At 29.4% G+C, this 24117-nt stretch overlaps 3 protein-coding genes and 1 non-coding gene across 5 annotated transcripts; all 4 read left to right on the top strand.

Annotated features, from left to right (window-relative positions):
- Positions 1 to 6658: 6658 nt before the first annotated feature.
- Positions 6659 to 9713, top strand: LOC127241417 (sterol 14-demethylase). The gene is made up of 3 exons (XM_051260453.1): positions 6659 to 6834; positions 7005 to 7509; positions 8475 to 9713. The coding sequence occupies exons 2-3, from the start codon at positions 7027 to 7029 to the stop codon at positions 9468 to 9470; spliced, it is 1479 nt and encodes a 492-aa protein (XP_051116410.1). The 5' UTR covers positions 6659 to 6834; positions 7005 to 7026; the 3' UTR covers positions 9471 to 9713.
- A 5590-nt stretch (positions 9714 to 15303) lies between these two features.
- On the top strand, positions 15304 to 21408 carry LOC127241479 (E3 ubiquitin-protein ligase ORTHRUS 2-like). The gene is made up of 9 exons (XM_051260547.1): positions 15304 to 15903; positions 16740 to 17275; positions 18063 to 18188; positions 19087 to 19186; positions 19265 to 19326; positions 19419 to 19524; positions 19706 to 19847; positions 19958 to 20175; positions 20720 to 21408. The coding sequence occupies exons 1-9, from the start codon at positions 15478 to 15480 to the stop codon at positions 21107 to 21109; spliced, it is 2106 nt and encodes a 701-aa protein (XP_051116504.1). The 5' UTR covers positions 15304 to 15477; the 3' UTR covers positions 21110 to 21408.
- LOC127241558 (U4 spliceosomal RNA) lies at positions 18570 to 18717 on the top strand. Its single transcript, XR_007836555.1, has one exon. It is a non-coding gene; the product is annotated as a U4 spliceosomal RNA (small nuclear RNA).
- A 1286-nt stretch (positions 21409 to 22694) lies between the features above and the next one.
- Positions 22695 to 23807, top strand: LOC127241406 (putative F-box/kelch-repeat protein At1g12870). 2 transcript variants are annotated; one of them, XM_051260438.1, is made up of 2 exons: positions 22695 to 23533; positions 23613 to 23807. In XM_051260438.1, exons 1-2 carry the CDS (start codon positions 22732 to 22734, stop codon positions 23687 to 23689), a joined length of 879 nt encoding a protein of 292 aa, XP_051116395.1. In that variant the 5' UTR covers positions 22695 to 22731; the 3' UTR covers positions 23690 to 23807. The 2 variants fall into 2 exon arrangements, with proteins under 2 accessions (XP_051116395.1, XP_051116396.1); XM_051260439.1 differs by having other exon boundaries at positions 22695 to 23432; positions 23528 to 23655.
- The last annotated feature ends 310 nt before the right edge of the window (positions 23808 to 24117 follow it).

The raw sequence follows: 24117 nt of genomic DNA, 5'->3' as shown, positions 1-24117 counted from the left end.
TTTACTCTCTTCGTCCCATAGCTTTTGTACCCTCTGTCCCCAATACCGTGTCTGTTACACACACGGTATTTTAGGAAGAATGTAATTAGTAGATAATTAAGAATGTATAATGAAAATAATTATTCTATAATATAAATAATTATATATTAAGATTAAGATAAATAATTAGTTTAATTAAAATTAAAAATAAAAAATAAAAGTATAAAAATAAGATTAAAATGTATAATCATTTTAGAAAAAAAAAGAAAGTGACATAGAACGTAGACGGACAGAAACGACAACGTGAACATGCTATATGGGACGGAGAGAGTAATATCTTATTAATTAGTAAAAGTGCATAACAGATGTAGTAATTGTATGTTTATAATTTAAGTAAAAATTAAAAATATTTACTTTTACCCAAATAAAAAATCAGACGAAAATGGTAAAAAAAAATATTTGAGTGGAGACATAAGAAGTATTTATTATATTATATTATAATTTAATTTAATTATACATTAAAAATATCACATCAATTATATTTATATCAAATTAAATAATTATATAAAATTAAAATTTTATTTGAATCCAAAACCCACGGGCCAAAACCACCTTTGTGCAGCTCAATTTCTTTGTAGATTTTTACTCGTGGTTTTAGTATTTATATATTAAAAACAGAAAATTGAATAATATATATTTTACTTTTTATATTATAAAAAATTAATTGTATATTTTTAAAATATATATATATATACTATATTAAACAATTAATTCTGCACAAAAGTCAAACCTAGGAAACAAACACAATTTGGATTTATATTATTAGTTAATGAGATAGGCAAAACGTATTATTACAAAATTAAAAAAATTAAAAAACTTCAAAATAAATATATGTGAAAATCAACTAGGCTCTCTTTAGATAGATATTTTTTTTTATAATTTTGAATTTTTAAAAAATAAATTAGGGATACTAAAAATAAATTAGTAGTATTTGACGTAATATTTTGTAATAAAAAATAAAAAATTTAATAGTCTCTCCGTCCCAAAAGATTTATCCGTCCCAAAACAATTATTTTGTTTTCTTATTTAGTAGCCGTAGTCCCCACTTTATAACAAAATTATTCATACTTTTCCATATTACCCATAATTATTACTCTAATATACTCTTTAAAATCCTAAAAAAAACAAGGGCATTTTAGTCATTTACATTCTACTTTATACCTGCTTTCAATTAAATACTATTATTCCTTAATTCTAGTGTCAACTCTCAATAAGACTCTTCTTTTGGGACGGAGGGAGTATTATATGTTAAAAGAAAAGAACTTGTGTCAAAAAAATTCAAAAGTATACTCTTTCCATCCCATAACAAAGTATCTATTTTTTCATTTTAGTTTGTACCATAACAAAGTATTCACTTCTTTTTTTAGTAACTGTACTATCTACCTAACATTACAAATACTCTTACAACTTACCATATATTACACAAATGTCATTACTTTTATATCACACCATACTAATAAGGTTATTTTAGTCATTTCTACTTTATTTCTACTACGTCTCAATATAGTAGTAATATTTTTAAAATTACTTAAAAAAACAAATGGATACCTAATTATGAGACTGAGGGAAAAGGAGAGGATTAAACAAAATCAAATGTTTTTCTTTATTGTTTTTATATGTATTAATAAATATTTTAATTAAGATATAAAATTTGTTTGTTTTGTGTGAGGCTCGGACCGGTCCATATTGAAAGGGCTGGGCCAGACTAGGCTGGGCCATGATATTAATTGAAGCCTCACACAAACAAATGGCCCAACTTAGCTAATTTATTCATTTACTGCCTTACGGAGTATTAAAATTTTTACTTCCATGTATATATATATTATGAATATATTTATTTAAAATTATAATTGTAATGAAAAAGGAATATATTTTTTTAATAAAAATATTTTTTTTACAAATATTTTGAAAATAACAAAAACAAATATTTTAATAAATTTTCATATTTTTCAATAATTTATAATATTTTTTTTTAAAAAAAAAAAGTCTATCCACTTATACAGATGAATCTGATCCATTCCAACCTGAACTTCAAACCCTAAACTCTATACATTTAGGGTGTGTTTGTTCAGGGATTGATTTTCCAATCCACTATTCATCCTATTTTTATTTCAAAAAAAATCAAATCAAATATCTATTTTTCATTTTTTATATTATACTAAAATCAATTTTACATTCAAAACATTACATCAACACCTATTTATATCACATAATACAATTATTCAAATTCAAAATTTTTATTATTCAAATCTCAATTCAAAATTCAAACCCCAAACAAACACACCCTTAGTGTTAACCAAACCCTATAGACTACTTAACATTTATTAATTATTTACTGTTATTAGCAAATGAAATTAAAGGGAGGGTAGGGGCTTGGGATTGGATATCTACAAAACAAATTAAAATAGCATTTAATCTTTATATATTGTATTATTTTATAAGTTATAAATTAAATATATATATATATACATATATGTTCCCTTCGTCCTATCATAATTGACATTATTTTTATTTTTGTCTCTTCCATAACAATTGATATATTTTTATTTTTGGTAAAAATTATTAAATTAAAATATATTTAACAAATATAAATCAACTTAATTAACTACATGACATACAACATTTATTATAAATGACGTAGGACTCACTTAAAACCCCTTTATTTTTATATCTCTCTTCAAAAAAAATAAATATTTTTATTTATATTTAAAACTACACATCTTTTATAAAATTGATTTATGTTAATTATAAATAAACAAAAATATTTTTTTATTTACTTGTATCATAGAAGATATTATTCTCTACAAAAGATATCCATATTGCATATATTTTTTAATTTCTATATAATTTTTAAATATTTAAACATACATTTTAATTTTCTTAATCATATATATTTAATTTTCTTTAAAACTATAAATATTATTATTTATACAAAAAAAATAATATCATAACTAATTATTATTAACTAATTAAATATTCTCACCTTAAATACTGTGTTTCTAATCAAATGATTCAATTCCCGTGGACAGAGGGAGTATATTACAATAAATATATATTGTCAATATTAAAATATTATATAACATAAATTAAATTAATATCTTATCCGTTACCACCTAAATTATTAAAATTATATTCTCTCCGTCCAATCTCTATTGTCTAAGTATATTTGTACGATTTTTTAGGTGATTGTCTTTTTGTTATGAATTGACAAATTTGCCCTTAATTGTATGGTAGAGATTAAAAGTAAATAAATAAAGAGTAAAAATATAAAATTTGTGTTTAAAAAAGAAAATAGGACAATAGTTATTGGACGTCCCAAATAGGAAAGTAGGACATTAATTTGTGAACGGAGGTAATAAAATAAAATATGAAAATAAATGTCAAAAATATTATACTTTTCCAATTCTCTTTCTTAATATTCTCATTTGTTCATTTCTGAAAAATTATGTTTTGTTTATGAATTTAAAACACATGAATCTTCTTACAATTCAATTATACACAAAAATAGTACTTATTACTGTCATTTAAATTTATTCTTAATTTTCATTTTTGTCCGCTTGTTAAATTTATTTTATTAATATAATTGAAAAAATTATTTACTTATTACACTTCATTCAATATTTATTTACCGCAAATATCATCAATTTTATTACATTCACTATTCATTCTTTTTAATTACTCCTAATAACTAAATTTTCAAAAATAAATCCAATTATGTTTTTATATTTTCTAATTTTTTTAATAAAATATATCTTTTAAAAATTTTCATGTCGAGGCCAAATTAACTAAATATGATGGACCGATAAAATAATAATAATAATAGTACTATCATCATTCACTTAAAATAATAAACGTATGTGATATATTAATTTTTTTAAAAATATGTGTTTATATTTTATTTTTTTTTGCTAAAAGAACACAACCATAAGTTTATATATATATATATATAAGTTAGTAATTTGACCACATCAAATTGAAACATAAGCCAAAAAAATCTTTATACAAAAAATATTACTTCCTTCGTCCCATAACTAAATATTCATTTGGGGATTGAATTTTAAATATATTATTTATTCTATTTTTTCTCCAAAAAACATCAAATCAAACATTTATTTTTTATTTTTTATATTATACTAAAATTTAATTTTACATTCAAAATATCACATCATACAACCATTGACGTTCAAAATTTTTACTATTCAAATCTCAATTCAAAATCAAACCTCCAAACAAACACACTTTAATGTCCTGTAAAATTGTGTAAAAAGTACAATATGGTTATGTATAAATTTATTAAATATTTTATAAATAAGTGATAAGAGTAATCAGACATAATAATAATAAATTAATTATTATATATTAAAATAAAAAAAAATTATGGATAAATAAAATTATTTATTTATTAATTTAACAATATAAAAAAAAATAATAATATAATTTTGATGAAAAAAAAAATCATATTTGTCATTTAATTTTAATTTTTCTTGTGTTGTAAATGAAAAATATTTTTATTTTTAAGTAGTTAGGCAGCTTGCGTCTTAGCCTTTGAATAAATATAAAATTATTTGATAATAATGTTTATTTAAAATTAATAAAAATAAAATAATGCTAGGAACAGAGGTGACGTGAGTGCATGTCACGTGATTAGATTAATTAAAATAATAAGACTTTTTTTAAAAATATTTTTTACATTATTTGTTCGGATGATTTTCAATAAAATATTAATTATATTTTTATAAAATATTATATTTACATATTATTAAAATTAAAATTAAAATTAAATTTCAATATCCATAATATTTCTTTAATTTGCTCGATATATCAATTTTATTTTTATAAAATTCAAGTATAAAAAATATTTATTTTTTTAATAAGTATATACTCCATTTCACTATTATACATTTAGGGTTTATTCTCACAATTTTTTTTTTAAATATATATATATATAATGTTTATCAATTTTATTATTTATAAATTCAAGCATAAAAAATATTTATTTTTTAATAAGTATATACTCCATTTCACTATTATACATTTAGGGTTTATTCTGACAATTTTCTTTTTAAAATATATATATATAATGTTTATATTTAGTTATTTTAAATATTACCATCTAAGTTTTCACTATTTACACACACAAAAATATTTTAAACTAAAATATTAAATAAATAATTTTTTATTAAAATTTATCATATATCAATAATATTATATTTAAATAAAAAATAAATATGCATTTTTTTTAATTATATAATTTAATTTCTAAATTATTTTACTTACTTTTCATTTAAATTTTTATGTCAAAATCAAATATTACACTGTATTTAAAACAAAATATATATATTTTTATTAAAAATTATAATTACTAAACAACAATAATTCTAATTTAAAATAAAATCAGTAAAATATTCTGCCAAAAATAGAGATATAATAATAATAATAATAATAATAATAATTTGTATACATTTTTATTATAAAACATTTATTTTTAATATTTTACTATGTAATTATCAAAATTTGTATATTTTTAATAAAATATTATCTCAAAATTATTTTGCACTTTTGTTTTTAGTTTATTCATTAAATTTATCTCATTATTAATTTTGTCTAGGTTAACAAATTAACATTGAATTATTATTGTCATTAATATTTATTTAAAACAAATATGATTAATTTTATTATATTATCTATTTATTTACTTTACTTTCTAATTTAATATTTAAAACATATTACAAATATCTATTACTTTTTTAATAAAATACTCCTTCTGCTCAGCATATTTATATTTTGGAACATCGAATTACAAAGTAAATATTTCATTAAATATTCATTTTTTTCACAAATACACTTAGGGTGTATTTGTTTGGGGATTGGATTTTAAATACACTATTCATCCCATTTTTCCCCAAAAACATTAAATTAAACACTTATTTTTTATTTTTTATATTATAGTAAAAGTCAATTTTATATTCAAAACATCACATCAACACCTATTTATATCACATCATACAAATATTCAAATTCAAAATTTTTACTATTCAAATCTCAACTCAAAATCCAAACTCCCAAACAAACACGCCAACTTTACATCACATTATTACTTTTACATAAAAAAAAAAAAACAAATGCAAAAATATCGTTACACTATTTTTAACTGTCCACTATAATTAAAATACTATTATTTATTAAATACGAAGCCAAAAATAAATACTCTCCCCGTCCTATCGAAAGGTTATCATTTTCTATTTTCGTCCGTCCCCAAAACAAGGTTACTATTTCTTAATTTAGTAATTGTACTACCTACTTAACATAATAAATACCTTTCAATTTACAATATATTACACAAATATTATTACTTTTGTATTATACCATACTAATAGGAATATTTTTGTCTTTTTTATACTATAATTCAATATAATATTAATATTAAAAAATCTACATAAAAAAATAAATATAAGTGAACGGAAAAAATATACAGAACTGAAGAAATATATACATCATAGTTGAACGGACAAAATATTTATTAACAGCCAAAATCAAATTGTGCTAACTTTAATGGTGAACAAAATTATTAAATTAAAATTAACTCCACAATACATCCAAAACCAGCCATTGGGACTTCGGCCCACTGTTTAACCCCCACACAAAACTCCACACTCCTACAGCTCACCCCTTCCATCTTCGATTCCATTCGATACCTTTCCCTTTCGATCCATCTTTATATATATTATGGATACGGAAATCTCCTCCTAATCAATCCCACTCCCCCTGATGCTTATTCCCCTGCTCAATTAATTGGTATGCTCATCCGCACTGATACTTATATTTTTTAGATTGTGTGTTAATTGATTGGTGGGAGGGTTAATGGTTTTTGTTTTCGTTAATGGCGGTTTGGATCTGAGATTTTTCGTTATTATTATTTCTAATTTTTGTAGTCTGAATTCTCCCAATTTATTGTGGCGTTGCAGAACTTGAAATTGTCCGGCGACAATGGAGGCGGCGGAGTACTCGGCGAAATCGGAATCCAAAATCCTGAATGTAGGGCTTCTGCTGGTGGCGACTCTGGTGGCGGCGAAGCTGATCTCGGCGTTGATAATGCCTAGATCCAGAAAGCGGCTGCCGCCGGTGGTGAGCGCGTGGCCGGTTCTCGGCGGTTTGATCCGTTTCATGAAAGGACCGGTGGTGATGCTGCGGGAGGAGTACCCTAAGCTTGGGGGTGTGTTCACTCTGAAATTTCTGAACAAGAGCATCACGTTCCTGATTGGTCCTGAGGTTTCTGCTCATTTCTTCAAGGCTCCGGAATCCGATCTCAGCCAGCAGGAGGTGTACCAGTTCAATGTGCCTACGTTTGGACCTGGTGTGGTGTTCGATGTCGATTACAGTATTAGGCAGGAGCAGTTCAGATTCTTCACCGAGGCACTCAGGGTTAATAAGCTCAAAGGTTATGTCGATCAGATGGTTACGGAAGCTGAGGTATTCTCCCCTTCTGTATCTTCATTTTTCGATCCTGTCCATTTTGATTGTTTAGATGCACAGCTATTGAGGTTGAATCGAAGACATTTTTACAGTTTTGATGCATCTGATAGTGATACAATCTTGTGCCATAGTTGATACTACCATTGTGTTTTGTTGATTTTTGGGGGAAATTAGGTTTAGTTCATGGATTTGCTGTTGATGATAGCATGATGAGTTGAGTTTGTAAATGATACTGGATAATTGTTCGAATTCGGTTGGTTTACGCCGTGTGATATTCAAATGCATATGAATCTGTTGCTTCTTCTTCCGGGTTTAGCCATTATTTGTGCAGCTTTGAACTAGGTTCTTGATTTCCATTTACATCTATCGGATTTCGGGTGCTAAATTGAACTTCTAGAATGGCGACAAGAGAAAAAGGCTGTCGATAGTTTTTACTATGGTTAGAAAAAAGTATTCTGTAACAATGCATTTATAGCTACATCGTGCCGATAATCCTTGTTTACTCGATGTTTCCAAAACTTCCTATTTCGCCATACAATTGCAAGTGTAGAGTAAACCTTACATGTTTCGATGCAATGGGCTTGTTCTAGGAGAATGTAATGCAATGAAATCGAGAAAATTGCAAAAAATATTCCTCATGTATACTCTATTATCACTTTTGTCATGTATTTATCTCGCTTGCAATAAATATATCCTACATGTTTGCAAAAACTTGTTCTTTATGTCCTTTAGCCGCGCGTGACGTTCACGCCATGCGCGGCCAAAGGATATAAATAGCGATTTTTATAAACATGTGAGATATATTTTGCCAGCGAGATAAATACAAGACAAAGTGATAATAAGGTATATATGAAGATATTTTTGCAAATTTTTCCAGTGAAATTGCGTGTCTTGTGTTAATTTCATCTTACAATTGAATCGAAAATGACAACGCTTTTGTTGCCTTTTCAAATTGTCGGCAGGAATATTTCTCGAAATGGGGAGATAGCGGCGAAGTCGACCTAAAATACGAGCTCGAACATCTAATCATCCTGACGGCAAGCCGATGTTTGCTAGGCGAAGAAGTTCGCAACAAGCTATTTGACGACGTCTCCGCTCTCTTCCACGACCTCGACAATGGAATGCTCCCGATCAGCGTCGTATTTCCGTATCTCCCAATCCCCGCCCACCGCCGCCGCGACCAAGCCCGCAAGAAACTCGCCGAGATTTTCGAGAGAATCATCGCCTCCCGGAAACAAACTGGCAAGTCGCAGAACGACCTGCTCCAGTGCTTCATCGATTCCAAGTACAAAGACGGGCGTTCGACGACGGAAAGCGAGATCACTGGCCTCCTAATCGCCGCCCTCTTCGCCGGCCAGCACACGAGCTCAATTACCTCGACGTGGACCGGTTCGTACCTCCTCTGCAACCCAAGGTACATGTCGGCCGTTGTCGACGAGCAAAAGAACCTGCTCGGAAAGCACGGGAACAAACTCGACTACGACACTCTGTCAGAAATGGAAGTCCTTTACCGCTGCATAAAAGAAGCCCTTCGACTCCACCCGCCATTGATAATGCTGCTCCGAAGCTCCCACAGCGACTTCTCCGTCAAGACCCGGGAAGGAAAAGAATATGACATTCCGAAGGGACACATCGTCGCGGCGTCCCCCGCCTTTGCGAACCGGCTCCCGCACATTTACAAAGACCCAGACGTTTACGATCCCGACAGGTTCGCCCCCGGGAGGGACGAGGACAAAGCGGCCGGCGCGTTTTCTTACATATCTTTCGGAGGCGGACGTCACGGCTGTCTCGGCGAACCCTTCGCGTATCTGCAGATTAAAGCTATTTGGAGCCATTTGCTGAGGAACTTCGAGATGGAGCTGATCTCGCCGTTCCCGGAAATCGACTGGAACGCGATGGTCGTCGGGGTGAAGGGGAAAGTGATGGTTCGATACAAGCGGCGAGTGCTTTCTGCTTAATAACTATGATAAAAGGTCGTCGGAGGTACGTTTTTTTTTTTTTTTTTTTTTTATGCAGCGTAATCTGTTAGTTTCGGGTAGATTGTAGTTTTCGAGTCTTGCGATTACAGACTTTTTTGGTTTTTTGGTTTCTTGGTGTATGCTCGTTTTGTTTTGTCGATTCGATTTCGATTTCTGCTGCCGTTGTTATCGACTTCTTGTGGTGTTTTCTTTTATCTGATTTTGGGTTTGTCTTTGTGTTGATGATTTTCTTGCCTTGATCCTCTAATTGTTCGAAAGTAGATGATTTTATACTCGTGAGGTTGAAATCTTGGTTCATCTCATGTTTAGTGTTGGGAAGAATTTTCGAATTGAGAATCGAGATATCCCGTCGACGCTTTCTCGATCGAACGTAGGGTTTGACACCTTCAGTTGGTTCATACTGAAAATATTACCGTCATACTGTATCACGAGATTATTACCTATTAATAGGGACTTTACGATAGTTAGTGTTAAGAGGCTAAGATAACATTGTCAAAGGTTTTCATTAGTTAACGTTTCAGATATTTTGGATATTTAACTAAAATATAATGAATAAATAATTAAAAAATATAAATGATAAATTATGAAATTTAAAATATAATTGAAAGTATATAATTATTTTTTTTAATAAAATAAAAATAAATAATAAATTATGTAGTAAGGATTAAAATGAAAATTGTGTAACATTTAGGTAAGAAGGACTAAAAAACATTCCCAAAAAAAGAAGTTTAGTTGGCTCATTTTCTTATGTAATGATATGAGACATTTATTCCGACATTTGCATAAAATATGTATGTTAGGTAACAAATAAAATACTAAAATATAGGACAACATTATCAATATAATATAAGCATTATGCTGAAAGTAGAAATAATGTAACATGGCTAGATCTCCTTTATAAAAAATAGGGTTTGCTTGTTTGTTATATATATATAGAATTGTGGAGTAAATAAATATTAGTAATTTTTTTAAGATGATAAAACGTCTCGTAACAAATTAATTGCACCATTTCATTTTTGTTTGGTAAAATATACCGATAAGAAACATAACAAATACTATAAATCAATTTAATTAATTTTAACATATAATATCATATACTTCGTCCGTCCCTTAACAATCTATCTATTTTTTTATTTTGATCCGTTTCATAACAAAGTATTATTTTTTTTTAATAATTGTACTATTTACCTAACGTTATAACTACCATTCCGATTTACAATATATTATACAAATATCATTACCTTTATATCATGCAATATTAATTGGGTTAATTTAGTCTTTTTATTTTTAAATCTACTTTATCTCAATATAATATTAATATTTCTAAAACTTCATGCAAAAAGCAAATTGATATATAAATATGAGACGGAGGGAGTATTATGTACGATTCATTTAAAATCTCTTTATTTATATTTCTCTTTAATAAATAAATATTTTATCTACATCTAAATTTTCTTTTATTAATCACAAATAAATAAATATATTAATTTGTTTGTATAATATAAAATTAGATTATTTACAAAATGTTATTCATATTACAATATATTGAGATATTTTAAAATATTTAATAAATATTACAAATTTCTTATATATCTTACATAAAAAAAAATTAATAAAATAATACCATAATTTATTATTATTAACTAACCAACCAATATCACCTTAAATATTATGTATTTAATCAAATATATCATTTGTTATGGAATAAAGGAAATATATAGGTGTGTTTGTTCAGGAGTTTGGATTTTGAGTTGGGATTTAAATAGTAAAAATTTTGAATTAAACTAGTCATATGATGTGATATAAATAGGTGTTGATGTGATGTTTTGAATGTAAAATTAATTTTTAGTATAATATAAAAAATAAAAAATAGATGTCTGATTTGATATTTTTAAAGAAAAAAAAAAGAATAAATAGTGAATTTAAAATTCAATCTCCCAAACAAACACACCTATGGTATTGTAAATAGTGTCTAGAAAAAATTTGCTAATAAAGCAACTTTTTTTTTTTTTGAAAAAAAAATAAAAATTCCAAACAAATAAACAACCAACAATTCATTTTGAATCATACAAATCTCAAATTCAAACATACCTTAATAAAATTTCCACTTCAAAGGGTAAAGAAAGCCCAGAACAAGACCAATCTCAACCCACATGGCCCAGAAATTTATTAAGCAGCCCATTTCCAAGACCTAAATTGACTTGGGTTCTAATTTAGATAGTGATTTTTAAAATTTTTCAAAAAATTCAAAAAATAGTAAAAATTAACAAATGTGAGTTTTTTTTTTTTTTAATGATATTGATAAATGATATCACAAATTTTCTTTAAAAAAATAAAAATTGTGTAGAAAGCTTTAAATTCAATCAAAAAAATTTTAAAATTGAATTTTATAATATCACCGCGATATAATCCAATCAGATTATAAAATCGACTCGTTAAATTATTAAGAATTAGACTTTTAGTTAACGTTGAATGCATAGTGATAATATGGAAACTCAATTTGATATAACTTGACCTGCGTCGACTATAAAAATAGATCACAATCATTTACCTAAAACCGTTAAATCAATAAATCCGAATATTTGTCTCCATACGACTTTTCAGCATAATGTTCAACGCCCACGAGTGCAAAATTTATTGTTGTGTGCGTGTCAATCAACTAATTATAAATTTAACGAGTTTTGAAATAACGAACAATCAAACCTGAAACTTGAAGACGTTTGATTAGTTAACTAAAGGTTTTGATAGATATTATTCTACTTTCCTTTTATTGGTTTTTGGATAAGATCGAATATAAATGAAATTCACTCAATTTTGAACACAGAATGTCGATTCTAATACCACCGTATTAAATAAAGCGGTATTTGAATACGACATTTAATATAAAAAAAAAATGAATATATCATATGTCCTGAATCAATTGATACGATTTTTATTTTAGTTTGTCATGTCTAATTTTTTAAAAAAATTATATTTTTGGTAAATTATATTTATTTAAAATATATTTAACAAATATAAATTAAAATTATCAACTCTATAATATATACTCTATCATACATAATCTATGATCACTTAAAATTCATCTATTTCTACATTTCATTAATAAATAAATATTTTTATCTATATTTCATTTTTTTATTGTTTTATAAAATGAATTTATGTTAATAATATATAAATGTACATATATTTTTATATTATATTAAAATATATTTTCTATATAATAATATTCATATTATATTCTTTCTTCGTACCATATCTATATATCAATTTGTTTTTTACACGGAGTTTTAGAAATATTAGTATTATATTATGATAAAGTAGAAATAAATGTAAAAAGACTAAATTAACATATTAGTATTGTATCATATAAAGATAATAATATTTGTGTAATATATTGTAAATTGAAATTATATTTGTAATGTTAGGTAGTTGGTAGAATTACTAAAAAAAAAAATTGATACTTTTGGGACGGACCAAAATAAAAAAATTGATATATGATTAAGGGACGGAGAGAGTATATTTTATTAAAAATATAATATTTAAAGTATTTCAATGCCTCTTTTATTTTATTTTAATTATATGTATGATTTTTTATTTAAAAATAATAACCTCATCACTTATATAAAAAATAATAAAATAATATTAAAATACTATAATTAACATGTTAAATTAGAATATTTAAATATTGTATCCCTAACTAAAAGACTCACTTTACTCGAAAAAATATATATATATATTGACAATATAGAAAAATATACCAATATTATATAAATATAATATATACACTTATAATATTATTCACAACACAATATTACTTAATTTCAACACAAAAGTATGATATTACAATATGTATATAAAATATCAGCTTACAACACACAATAATATACTCCCCGTCAAATTTCTATTGTCCTAAAGTATATTTGCACGATTTTTTAAGTGATTATCTTTTTGTTATGATTTGACGAATTTGCTCTGGTAGAAATTAAAAGTAATAAATGAATGAAGGGTAAAAATGTAAAATTTGTATTTAAAAAATAAAATAGGACAATAGTTGTTGGACGTCCCAAATAGAAAAATAAGATATTAGTTTATGGACGGAGGGAGTATTTAGTTATTTTTATTCAACATAATATTCTATACAAAACATAAAAGCACAACATATTACTATAATATCGTTGCGTTTTTAATTTTATAAAAAATTATATTGGTAATATAAAAAATAATATTTTGTATTGAATGATCACTTTTTATGAGTAGATAATATATATATTATATTAATGTGTGTATTTATATTTTTTTAAAGTAATTTATGAGAAATTGTTCCAAAATATTGAGTCACCGGAATATTTTATATTGATTTTTTTTAGTAGGTAAAATATATTATATCATGTAATTATATATATTTTTTATTTCTATAAAATTAATATCAATTTTCATTTTTTTATTTTATTAAAACAACACACTTATTTTGTTCCCTATAGAAACAATACATACCATTTTCTATCTTAATTTCAAAATAAGTAAATGCATTATTTATTCAAAATTTAAAATTCAAAAATAAGGTTAATGCTTTTATAGAAATTTTATAGGGTGTGTTTATTTGTCAAACTTTACTTTTTGGAATTTATTATTTTAATTTTTTTTTAAATATTAAATTAAATAATTATTTATTTATTATATTATTATACTACTTCCTATAAAAACAATATTATTTACCATTTATGTCATTATATTTTAATAATAAAATTATTTTTATATTTATATAATTTATTCATTAAATATTATTGTATTTATATTTAAAGAGACTAATATAAAATATTTTAGTCATTTTATATTGATTTATACTACATTGATATAATAGTTAATATTTAAAAATCTAAAAAAAATAAAAAAAATACATGATACTTTTTCTTATAAAACAAAAGTAATACTACTTCCGTCATGTCATGGAAGAAGAATAACATTTGTTTTTTGCATGTAAATTTAAAAATATTATTATTATTATTATTATATTGGTTTATAAAAAAAAAAGATAAAAATACTCATATTAAATTATGTGATATAAAAAGATATTTGCGTAATATATTAAAAATTGTAAGAGTTAATTATGTTAGGTTACGTAATACAACTACTAAATTATGAAATGATATCATTGTTTTGAATGAACCAAAGTAGAAAATGATACTCCTCAATTCCAACAGTACAGTCCTGTGTTGGACATGAGATTTAAGGAATATTGATATTATATTGATAGTCGGTAAAAAATAATGATAAATGACTTTTTTGCCCTTGTGAATATATTAGCGTAAAAAATATTGACAATTGTGTAATAATAATAAAATATAAGGATAATTTTATGGTGATATAATTATTTATGAAAATAAAATTATTATTTTGAACAGACAAAAATAAATAATATTATTATATTAAGACGAAAAAAATATATTTTTATAGGATCTAGAAAGTACTCCAATTTAATTTTAAATTTAAAATATCATATTAATACATAATTTAAAAAATGTCTATTATTATAAAAAAAAAAGAAAATATATATAGAAATATTACGTTATTTTGTTACAGTATTAACCGAATTCTTTTATTAATATGGTTGCGTAATAAATACTCCTACTGTATCACCAATTTTTTTCCTATTAAATGCAGGTTGATTTATTAAGGCGCGTTTGGAAAATAAATTCTGACCGAAAACGTCTCTCCAAATTCCAGTTCCCGAAGAGCGCAAAAACATAAATTGAAAAAAATAAATAAAATAAAATTCAGTTTCAAAAAAGTTCCCTCTGCGATTTAATTCCGAATTTGGAGTCCGCGCCAAACAACCCCCAGGTTTTACAATTAAAATAAATTTAAAGGCCAAACCGCACCGCACCGCACCAACGCTACCGTACCGCAGAAGCGTCGCTCGCTGACGCCCAAACCCAACAACTGTACACTCTCATCAAACGTCACCCCTTTTTTTTGTACTTTTCCGATGGCCAACGGCGGCGACCTCCCATGCGACGGCGACGGCGTCTGTATGGTCTGCAACTGCAAGGCGGCGGAAGGGGAGACTGTCACCTGCAAAACGTGCGTCACGCCGTGGCACGCGTCGTGCCTGAGCACGCCGCTGGAAACCCTAGGCGACGCGCGCAACTGGAACTGTCCTGATTGTTCCGATCTTGCGACGGTCGCCGATGTGAAATCGGCGGTCTCTGGCGGGGGACTGGTGGAGAAGATCCGTGCGATTGAGGCGGATTCGTCGTTGACGGATCAGGAGAAGGCTGTGCGGCGTCAGGAGCTTTTGGGAGGCGGTGGGATAGAGGATGAGGAGGGGAAGAGCGGCGGCGATGTTTTGGGGATTTTGGGGGATCAGTTTAAATGCTCCATTTGCATGCAGCTCTTGGATAGGCCGGTCTCGGTATGCCTTGCTCTGCTTCCTTCACATGAGATTTTCGTTTCTGTGAATTTTTGTGCTGTCGATTCTGGTTTTGGGGATTTTTTTGAAAATCGTTTGACCTTGCAGCTGATGATGTGGGATATCTCTCTGTTTCTTAATTTGATTAAGATTCTGAAAAAAAAAAAATGAAAATCAAGCTTTGCCTGTTTGATCTGTTTATTTGGATACATTGTGATAGATCGACTCCATTGATGCATATTGTGGTCTTAAAAGGTTTGATAGAGACCTTGTGGGGATGATCTGTAGGGCTGCATCTCAGGCTGAATATCTACCTGCAAGGCTTCTCATGAAGAACCATATGAGGATTGTAATTTGTATATTTGAGTGGCACTTTACATTAGGGATGCTTTTTGTTTGATGTGTTTTTATGATTTTATAATTAACCAACAAATTTTTGTATCTATATTTGAAGCTGCTAGTGCTTTTTGTTTTCTTTGAGATTGTACTGATTTGTTATTGATTGCTATGTTATATGTATATATATATATATATTTTATCCTTCACTGCTGAGTTTTTATTGCACATCATAACATCGGCTATGTGTTAGCATCTAATCATTTTATAGTTTGTTAGCGTTTTGACTTTTCATTTATATTACCGTTTGTTAATAATATGTTTAATTAACTAAATATGAGAGGTGCTTGGGGAATATTGACTGTTTAGAACTTTGTTTCTTGATGTGCTTTGCTGTTTACAATTAATGTAGATATGCTTCCCTTCGGGATAATAAAATCTATTAATGCGAACTAGTTATAGTTATTATACTGTCATCTGAAATTCATTTATTGTGTTTTCAGACTCCATGTGGCCACAATTTCTGTTTGAAGTGCTTTCAGAAGTGGGTTGGAATTCAGGGAAAGAAGACGTGTGCCATGTGTAGGAAGTCGATTCCGCCCAAGATGGCGATGGAGCCGCGAATTAACTCTGCTATTGTCATGGCCATAAGAATGGCAAAACTTTCCCATTCTAATCATTCAGGTGGTGCCCCAAAAGTATATCACGTCATCCACAATCAAGATCGTCCGGATAAGGCGTTCACAACAACTCGGGCAAAAAAGTCTGGAAAAGCGAATGCGTGTAGTGGCAAGATTTTTGTTACAGTACCTCTTGACCATTTCGGGCCAATAACGGCTGAAAATGACCCGACAAGGAATAGGGGCGTTTGTGTTGGCGACACTTGGGAGGATAGGATGGAGTGCCGACAGTGGGGTGCTCATTTTCCCCATGTTGCTGGGATTTGTGGGCAGGCGGATTGTGGGGCACAATCTGTTGCACTTTCTGGTGGATACGTTGACGATGAGGACCATGGAGATTGGTTCCTCTATACTGGGAGGTATAAATCTGATTTATTTTCATATTGATTGTTATACTCTTTATCATAATCTGCCAAAATTTCTAAATTATGCTGTCTGGTTGGAGATGAAGAATTTTGTCGGTTTTCAACAATAATAAATTAGGTCGGTGCGAGTTTTGTCCTGTCTTTCAATCTAATTATCACGTGCAAACTCTAAATCTTGTGATTTAATTTATTGGTCTTTAAGATAATGGAATTTCGCGCCCTAAATGTAATTTTATTGCAGCAATTCATTAATTTTTTACTTCATTTGCTTATTTATGGTAATTACTTTAATATTTGCATCACCGTTAATCTTGTTGATAGGATCTTTCTCCTCTAATGCTAATAGTACTTAATAACTACTCTTTATGCTGTAAGTTAGCTCGTTTTGGCACTTTGTTCCCTCATGTATACAGTTTTTGCAAACTACTGTGAGCAGCCATTTGTGTGCTCACCTAGAGAAATGCATATTATACGCAGCTCTGTATATGTTATTGCTTTTTACAACCGGCACTGAATTTGGTGGTAATTTTGTTAATGAACCTTTGTTGTCTTGGGAAACTCATACTTGTTTTGGAGTATTCTTGTATATGCAATGGTGATAGCTCAACGATTTTTTTTTGTTCCCTGTGGATGAAATATTGAAAAATTATTTAATGTGTGTGTTATTGCATGTTATACATGGATATATATACCATCATTTTTAGTGATATCACTTTTTCCTGCCTCAATGATTTGTATGTTCATTGGCTCAATTTAATATCAATTTTTTTATTTGTTGCAGTGGTGGACGAGACCTCAGTGGGAATAAAAGAACAAACAAGTCGCAGTCGTTTGATCAAACTTTTGAAAAATTTAATGAAGCCTTACGACGCAGCTGCAGAAAAGGATATCCAGTCCGGGTCGTGCGGTAACATGATCTCTCTTTCTGGAATAATTGAACTATATAGTCTGCTATAAATATTCTCTTGATATTTCCTCAAGATCACTAACAACTTTAGATTCAGCTATGAAAAAGAAGGAACCTTTTCATGATCTTTGGTTTGCTTACAAGACCGTCGTCTAATCACAAAAAAAATAATGATAATAGTAATTGACACCTTGAAGGCAATAATTAAAGCTTGTAGGGTTTCAACAAACTGAATAGGGTCCTTGAAATAAAGATGGTGTTAGCTATGGCTATGGAAATGTTGAGATTGCTGTTTTAGTAAATCTAGCTTCTTAGATCTTAATTTTTACTTGGTTGGAGATGAACTGCCGTACTCTTTGATTCTAACTATCAATGCCGACTATCTTTGTGGTTGGGGCAGTGACGCAGCCAGTGAGGTTCTAATCAAGGCGTGTCTATTGCTTGTTGAAAACTATCTCCAAACTCTCTCTTCGGCATGGGCTTGACTCTGGCCGTCAAGAAGTTTTGGAAGGACTTCCAAGGGAAAGTCCTATTTTTTTTTTAAAAAAAGAAAACTTTCAACGCCGACTTGCCTTTGGGTCGAGTGGTTGGCATTCCTCTTAATGGTGCTAGTGACCCGGGTTCGATCCCGGAGAGGGTGTGTGAAAAAAAACTTTCCAAAACATTTTTAAAAAAAATGATAATCTATAATGGAATATTATCTTCCAGATCGAATGTGCTTGTATAATTGTAGTTTCTTAATATGCCTTTCTTTTGAAACACACTTTGAAGCTTCTATGGTTTGATTTCAGATTGATGAGTATGTAAAATTAATGAGAAACTGATTGCTATTTCCTTTTGGTTTATCCAACATAGATTTTCCGATGCTTTTGTCATGCTGAACCAAATTTTCGTGTAGGTCGCACAAGGAGAAAAGGTCTTCTTATGCACCCCAGGAAGGCGTTCGCTATGATGGGATTTACCGGATTGAGAAATGCTGGCGCAAGGCTGGATCAGAGGTAGGAAATATGTCTTAAGGGACATTATCCTGTTACTTGAACTATACTCTTAACTAAATTTGCGTTCAATCAAAACAGGGCCACAAACTTTGCCGCTATCTATTTGTTCGATGCGATAATGATCCCGCTCCATGGACGAGGTATCTTGTGATGTTCACTTTATATAGCACTTACTTTATTTATTTTTTTCCTCAAGTTTCATATAGAAGAACATTATGATTGTCTAAACCAGCGATACACTTGGAGATATGCCAAGATCCTCCCTTCCAAAAGTTGCCGAGTTGAAGCATGCGACTGATATTACGGAAAGAAAAGGCGATCCTTCCTGGGGATACGATGTGAGAATCTAGTATGCTTTGTTAATTACTGTCCTTAAATGTATGTTTGCAGGCGTTCAATGCAAGCATCCGATCTGAATCTTGCAGAATATTTGCGACTTTTGCAAATAGTATTTATTACATGGTAAATTTGAGATATATGATATTTATTCATACTTTCTTTTTTTTGGGTTTAATGTAGGAGGAAAAGGGTTGTTGGACGTGGAAGAAGCCTCCGCCTGAGAGCCGGAAATCAGTCGGTGATGGTGAGGCTTCTGAAACAGGTACAAAGAGGAGATCAAAAGCTGGCTATAAGAAATCTGTGAAGGAAAGGCTTTTAAGAGGTATATTCATTTATAGATTTTATTGAAATTCCAGTTTGTAAATCACATAATATATATATATATATATATTAATTCACGTCCCTCACTGTGCCTGCTGATTACAATTGCAGAGTTTAGTTGCCTTATTTGCCGAAATGTGATGGTGTCCCCCCTCACTACCCCCTGTGCCCACAACTTCTGTAAGGGCTGTTTGGAAGGTGCTTTTGCGGGGCAGTCCTTTGTTAAAGAGAGGACCTGTGGTGGGACGAGAACTCTCCGGACTCAGAAAAATATAATGAGATGCCCGACTTGCAAAAATGATATATCTGATTACCTCCAAAACCCTCAGGTATTTTTTTTCCTTTCATCGTATTCTAGCAGTAGTCTCTTATTTTGTGGTTAAAATGTCCCTAATTCTATACCCATTTGGTAGCTTTTAAATGAGCTGAGCATGCTCGAGTATAGATTGTTCGAGTTTGATGCAAACATGCTATCTGTACATGTTTAATTTGGTTTGTTAATATTTCGAGCTAAAATGATGGTTTGAGCTTTGGATCGCTAGACTCAAACTTGAACTCGAATTTGAGTTTGATTTGAATTTTATATGTATGATATATATGTATATGTATTTATCTTATAAAAATTTAATATATCATTACTAACAAGCTTATTTAAGCTGCTTGTATGCCAAGCTTGAAATGTTTATTTATAGGAAAAACAATTTTTTAATTTGAGCTTGGTTTTGTTTGTTTAGTTGTATAAATGAGTAGAGTCGAGCGGTTAATAAGTTAGGTTGAGCTTGGTTTGTGAGTTATTTGGTTCGTCAAATTGTTTCATTTGTTATTTAAAGTCTAAAAAATATTGTTTTAACATTACGGTAATTACTCAAACAGGTGAACAGGGAGCTGATGGGCGTGATCGAATCACTTCAGAAACAGATGGCAGAGGAAAACACGATCGAGGAAGAAGCCACCGAGAACGGAAATGGTGAAGGAGACGGATTGAGCGAAGAAGCTGACGAAAAAAGTAATTGCGACGATGCGGATGCAGATGCCGAGATTGACACTGCAAAAGGAGATGATGATGCTGACGAGAATGTCGAAGAGGCTGACGAAAACAAAGAGTCCCTAAAAGCTGCCGAGGGAAAAGAGAATGAGAAAACCAACTTAAAGCAATCCTCACCTGAAGCCAAAACTCCTCGACGCCGCAGAGTGGCTTGCGGCGAAGACGAGAGCAGTCCGAGGAGATGCTCTAAGCGGCTTAAGGCCGGCAGCCAGGGGTAATGTATCCTAATCCGTACATTTTATATATTTTTGGGATTGTCGTTGATGATCGGATTCGGGACTTGGTGTTTTATTGTATGCATGACTGTGATCTGTGTTGGGAAGGGAAGGGAACTGTGTTTGTAGGTAATGTTGGTATGGATTTTGTGATATTATTGTGAGCCATTCTAGTTTCTAGATGTACTCTTTTTTCTTTTCATTCTAAAATTATGGGTAATGTGTTTATGTTTGGTGTGAATTTTAATAGGTATTGTATGTATACATATATATATATATATTTGTGTTTGATTCATCTATCATGTTAGGATTGTAAATAGATTTTGGGGCCGGAATATGTGTTGATTTGATCGAGTCAAATATATTATATAAAAGTATATGATATGCTGAGTCGATCAAATTTGAAGCACTAGATCCGCAGTTTATATTTTATGTTGAATTAGTCCTAGTGTTGGAAAAATTAGGCTGAAGTTATTTTTTGTTTTTGACAATGATGATTATTATTCTTTTAAAAAATTTTCATTTTCGACACAATATACATAATATTGAAATTTATTATTGCTTTTGTTTTTGGGTTTAATTTTGAATTAGTCCTAGTGTTGGAAAAAAATTGAAACAATAATTTAATACAAAATAATTGGGTTTGGATCGAGAATTTTAATTTGATTATGTATATCGGCTGACATGAATTCGATACCATAATAAATGAGTAAGATTGGGATTGAGGTTTTTACTTTGTATCTGACGACAATCCGATTATAATATATTAATATTAGTTAATATATTTATTATATATATAATAATTCTTATTTAATAAATTATTCTATATATTAATTTAATTTAAATTCAATTTTGAATAAATTCATTATATGAAGGGGGAGTATTCAAAATAGATTTTATAAGATTTTGACAGACTTTTAAAACCTGAAATCTATAGGTATTCAATGATTCATGAACTTTTAAAGTTTATGAATTTTATTGAATTTTAATGCAATGTTATAAAAAATTTGTATTGTACTAGTCGATGGATTCTTGAAAAATATATTATTATTATTATTATTATTGTATGAGTAATAAATATTAGAATATTATTAAAATATTTTAATAAAAATAATAATTTAAAATATATTAGCAAATTATTATCAATTTATTAAAAAATGTGTTTTTATATTATAAATATAATATTTTAAAAATACAAATATTTTATCATAATAAATATGTATTACAATTATCATCAAATACATTATTATTGTGTTATTCTTCGTTAAATCGTTAATTTATATAAAACAATTATTGATGTTTAATTTAATTTATTTGAATTTTTTTTAAAAAAATAGTAAACAGTTAAAAAAAAAAAAAAAGACTATAATCAAATAAATTGTTATTATTTTTTAAATAAAACCTGAAATCAAAAATATTATTTAGTTGCTACTTATGCGGGATATAGATGAGATGAGATGAGATTATATTGGATATTCCGAATGTACATCAAATAAATCTGACTCAGTCATAAACAGATTTCAATGGTTATCCAAATTCGAAATATTGTATATATATTTCAATCGAATGAAATCATTCATTCGATTGACTATTAAATTGGTTAAATATATTGTATCGTTGAATCTATGGATATTGTAGATGAACAACAACTACAAAGTTCGTGTGTATTGAGTGAATTAATTTCGGCCGATGTCGCCGAGCTCATCTTCGCGCGACTTCCCGTCAAGTCTCTTTTCCGATTCAAATCCGTGGCCAAGTCATGGAATCACACCATCTCCGTCTTCTCGTCGAATCGACACTTTCTCTTCGCGCATCGCCATCATTCCAAGATCAATTTGTCGACGAAGAACATGTTTCTTGCGTTACGGTCCTACGGCACCGCGACGGTCGGCCTCTCTAAAATGGAAAATAACGAATTGAAGCCATTACAGGTGGAACTCCATTGCTCGGGAAGCTTCATCAAGAGAGTCGAATCCTGCGATGGCCTAATACTCATTCTTTGGATGTCTCGCCGAAGCCGCTCTATCTATCTCTGGAATCCATCGGCCAGAACGTTCACGAATTTGGGGAGCCCTTTTCCAGATCCCGATCCTCGACATTCAAATTTGAGGTTCCTTTTTACGTATCACCGTGTTTTCACATGCGGCATTGGTTTCGATCCAATATCAAAAGACTATAAAATAGTAGCCACCGATGTGGACATGAAACAATACACGGTGTTTAACAACAAAAGCCGGCGTTGGAACGAGTTGAAAAATGTGGAGGTAACAATCGGGGATGACATTCGAAGCTTCTCGTTGGACGGTCATATCTGTTTGGAAAAATGGTATAATATACAAGAAGAAACAAATAGCTACGACATTAAGCTATTTTTATTCGACCCGAGGGACGACAAGTTTTATAAACCTGTTTACAATACAGGGCAAGGTTCGAGAACTGAAACTTCGTACTGTCTTTATACTTGTTCGCATGGACAATTTTGCGCGCTCATTGGTGATATGAATAGTGACGTGTGCCGTGTTGTGTGGAAGAAAAGAAGCGGCGAATGCTCGGAGTTTGATGACGTGGCAGTTCCGTGGATGATGTACCATAAGCTCGACGATTTGATCGATGTGTTGTCGATCCGTATGTTTTTTACCGACGATGATGGAGAGCTTATATTCATCTTTGAATATCGTAGAGCCTTAGTCTATAGTTTGATTGACAAGACGAGTAAATTGATGTTAAATCCAGTTGATGTAGCTCGTGGATATCGGTTGATAGGATATTCAGATAATCTGTTTTTCAGCAGTTGAATTAATTAATTAATTTTTTTTTTAATTTTATTATTATTATTATTTTTTTTTATTTTGAATTTTTTGTTACGAAAAATATTACTCCCTCTCCCACATGCCATGTCCGCGTAACTGTTTCTGTCCCCGTCCCAAAGTACCATGTCACTTTCCTTTTTGTGAAAAATGATTACACACTTTAATCTCATTTTAAACTTTTTAATTTTATTTTTTTTAAAT

This window comes from Andrographis paniculata, unplaced genomic scaffold, assembly GCF_009805555.1.
Source record: "Andrographis paniculata isolate CXL003 unplaced genomic scaffold, ASM980555v1 Contig82END, whole genome shotgun sequence".
Classification (NCBI taxonomy): domain Eukaryota; kingdom Viridiplantae; phylum Streptophyta; class Magnoliopsida; order Lamiales; family Acanthaceae; genus Andrographis; species Andrographis paniculata.
Note: the sequence above shows the minus strand (reverse complement) of the source record. Positions and strands in the feature narration are given on the sequence as shown.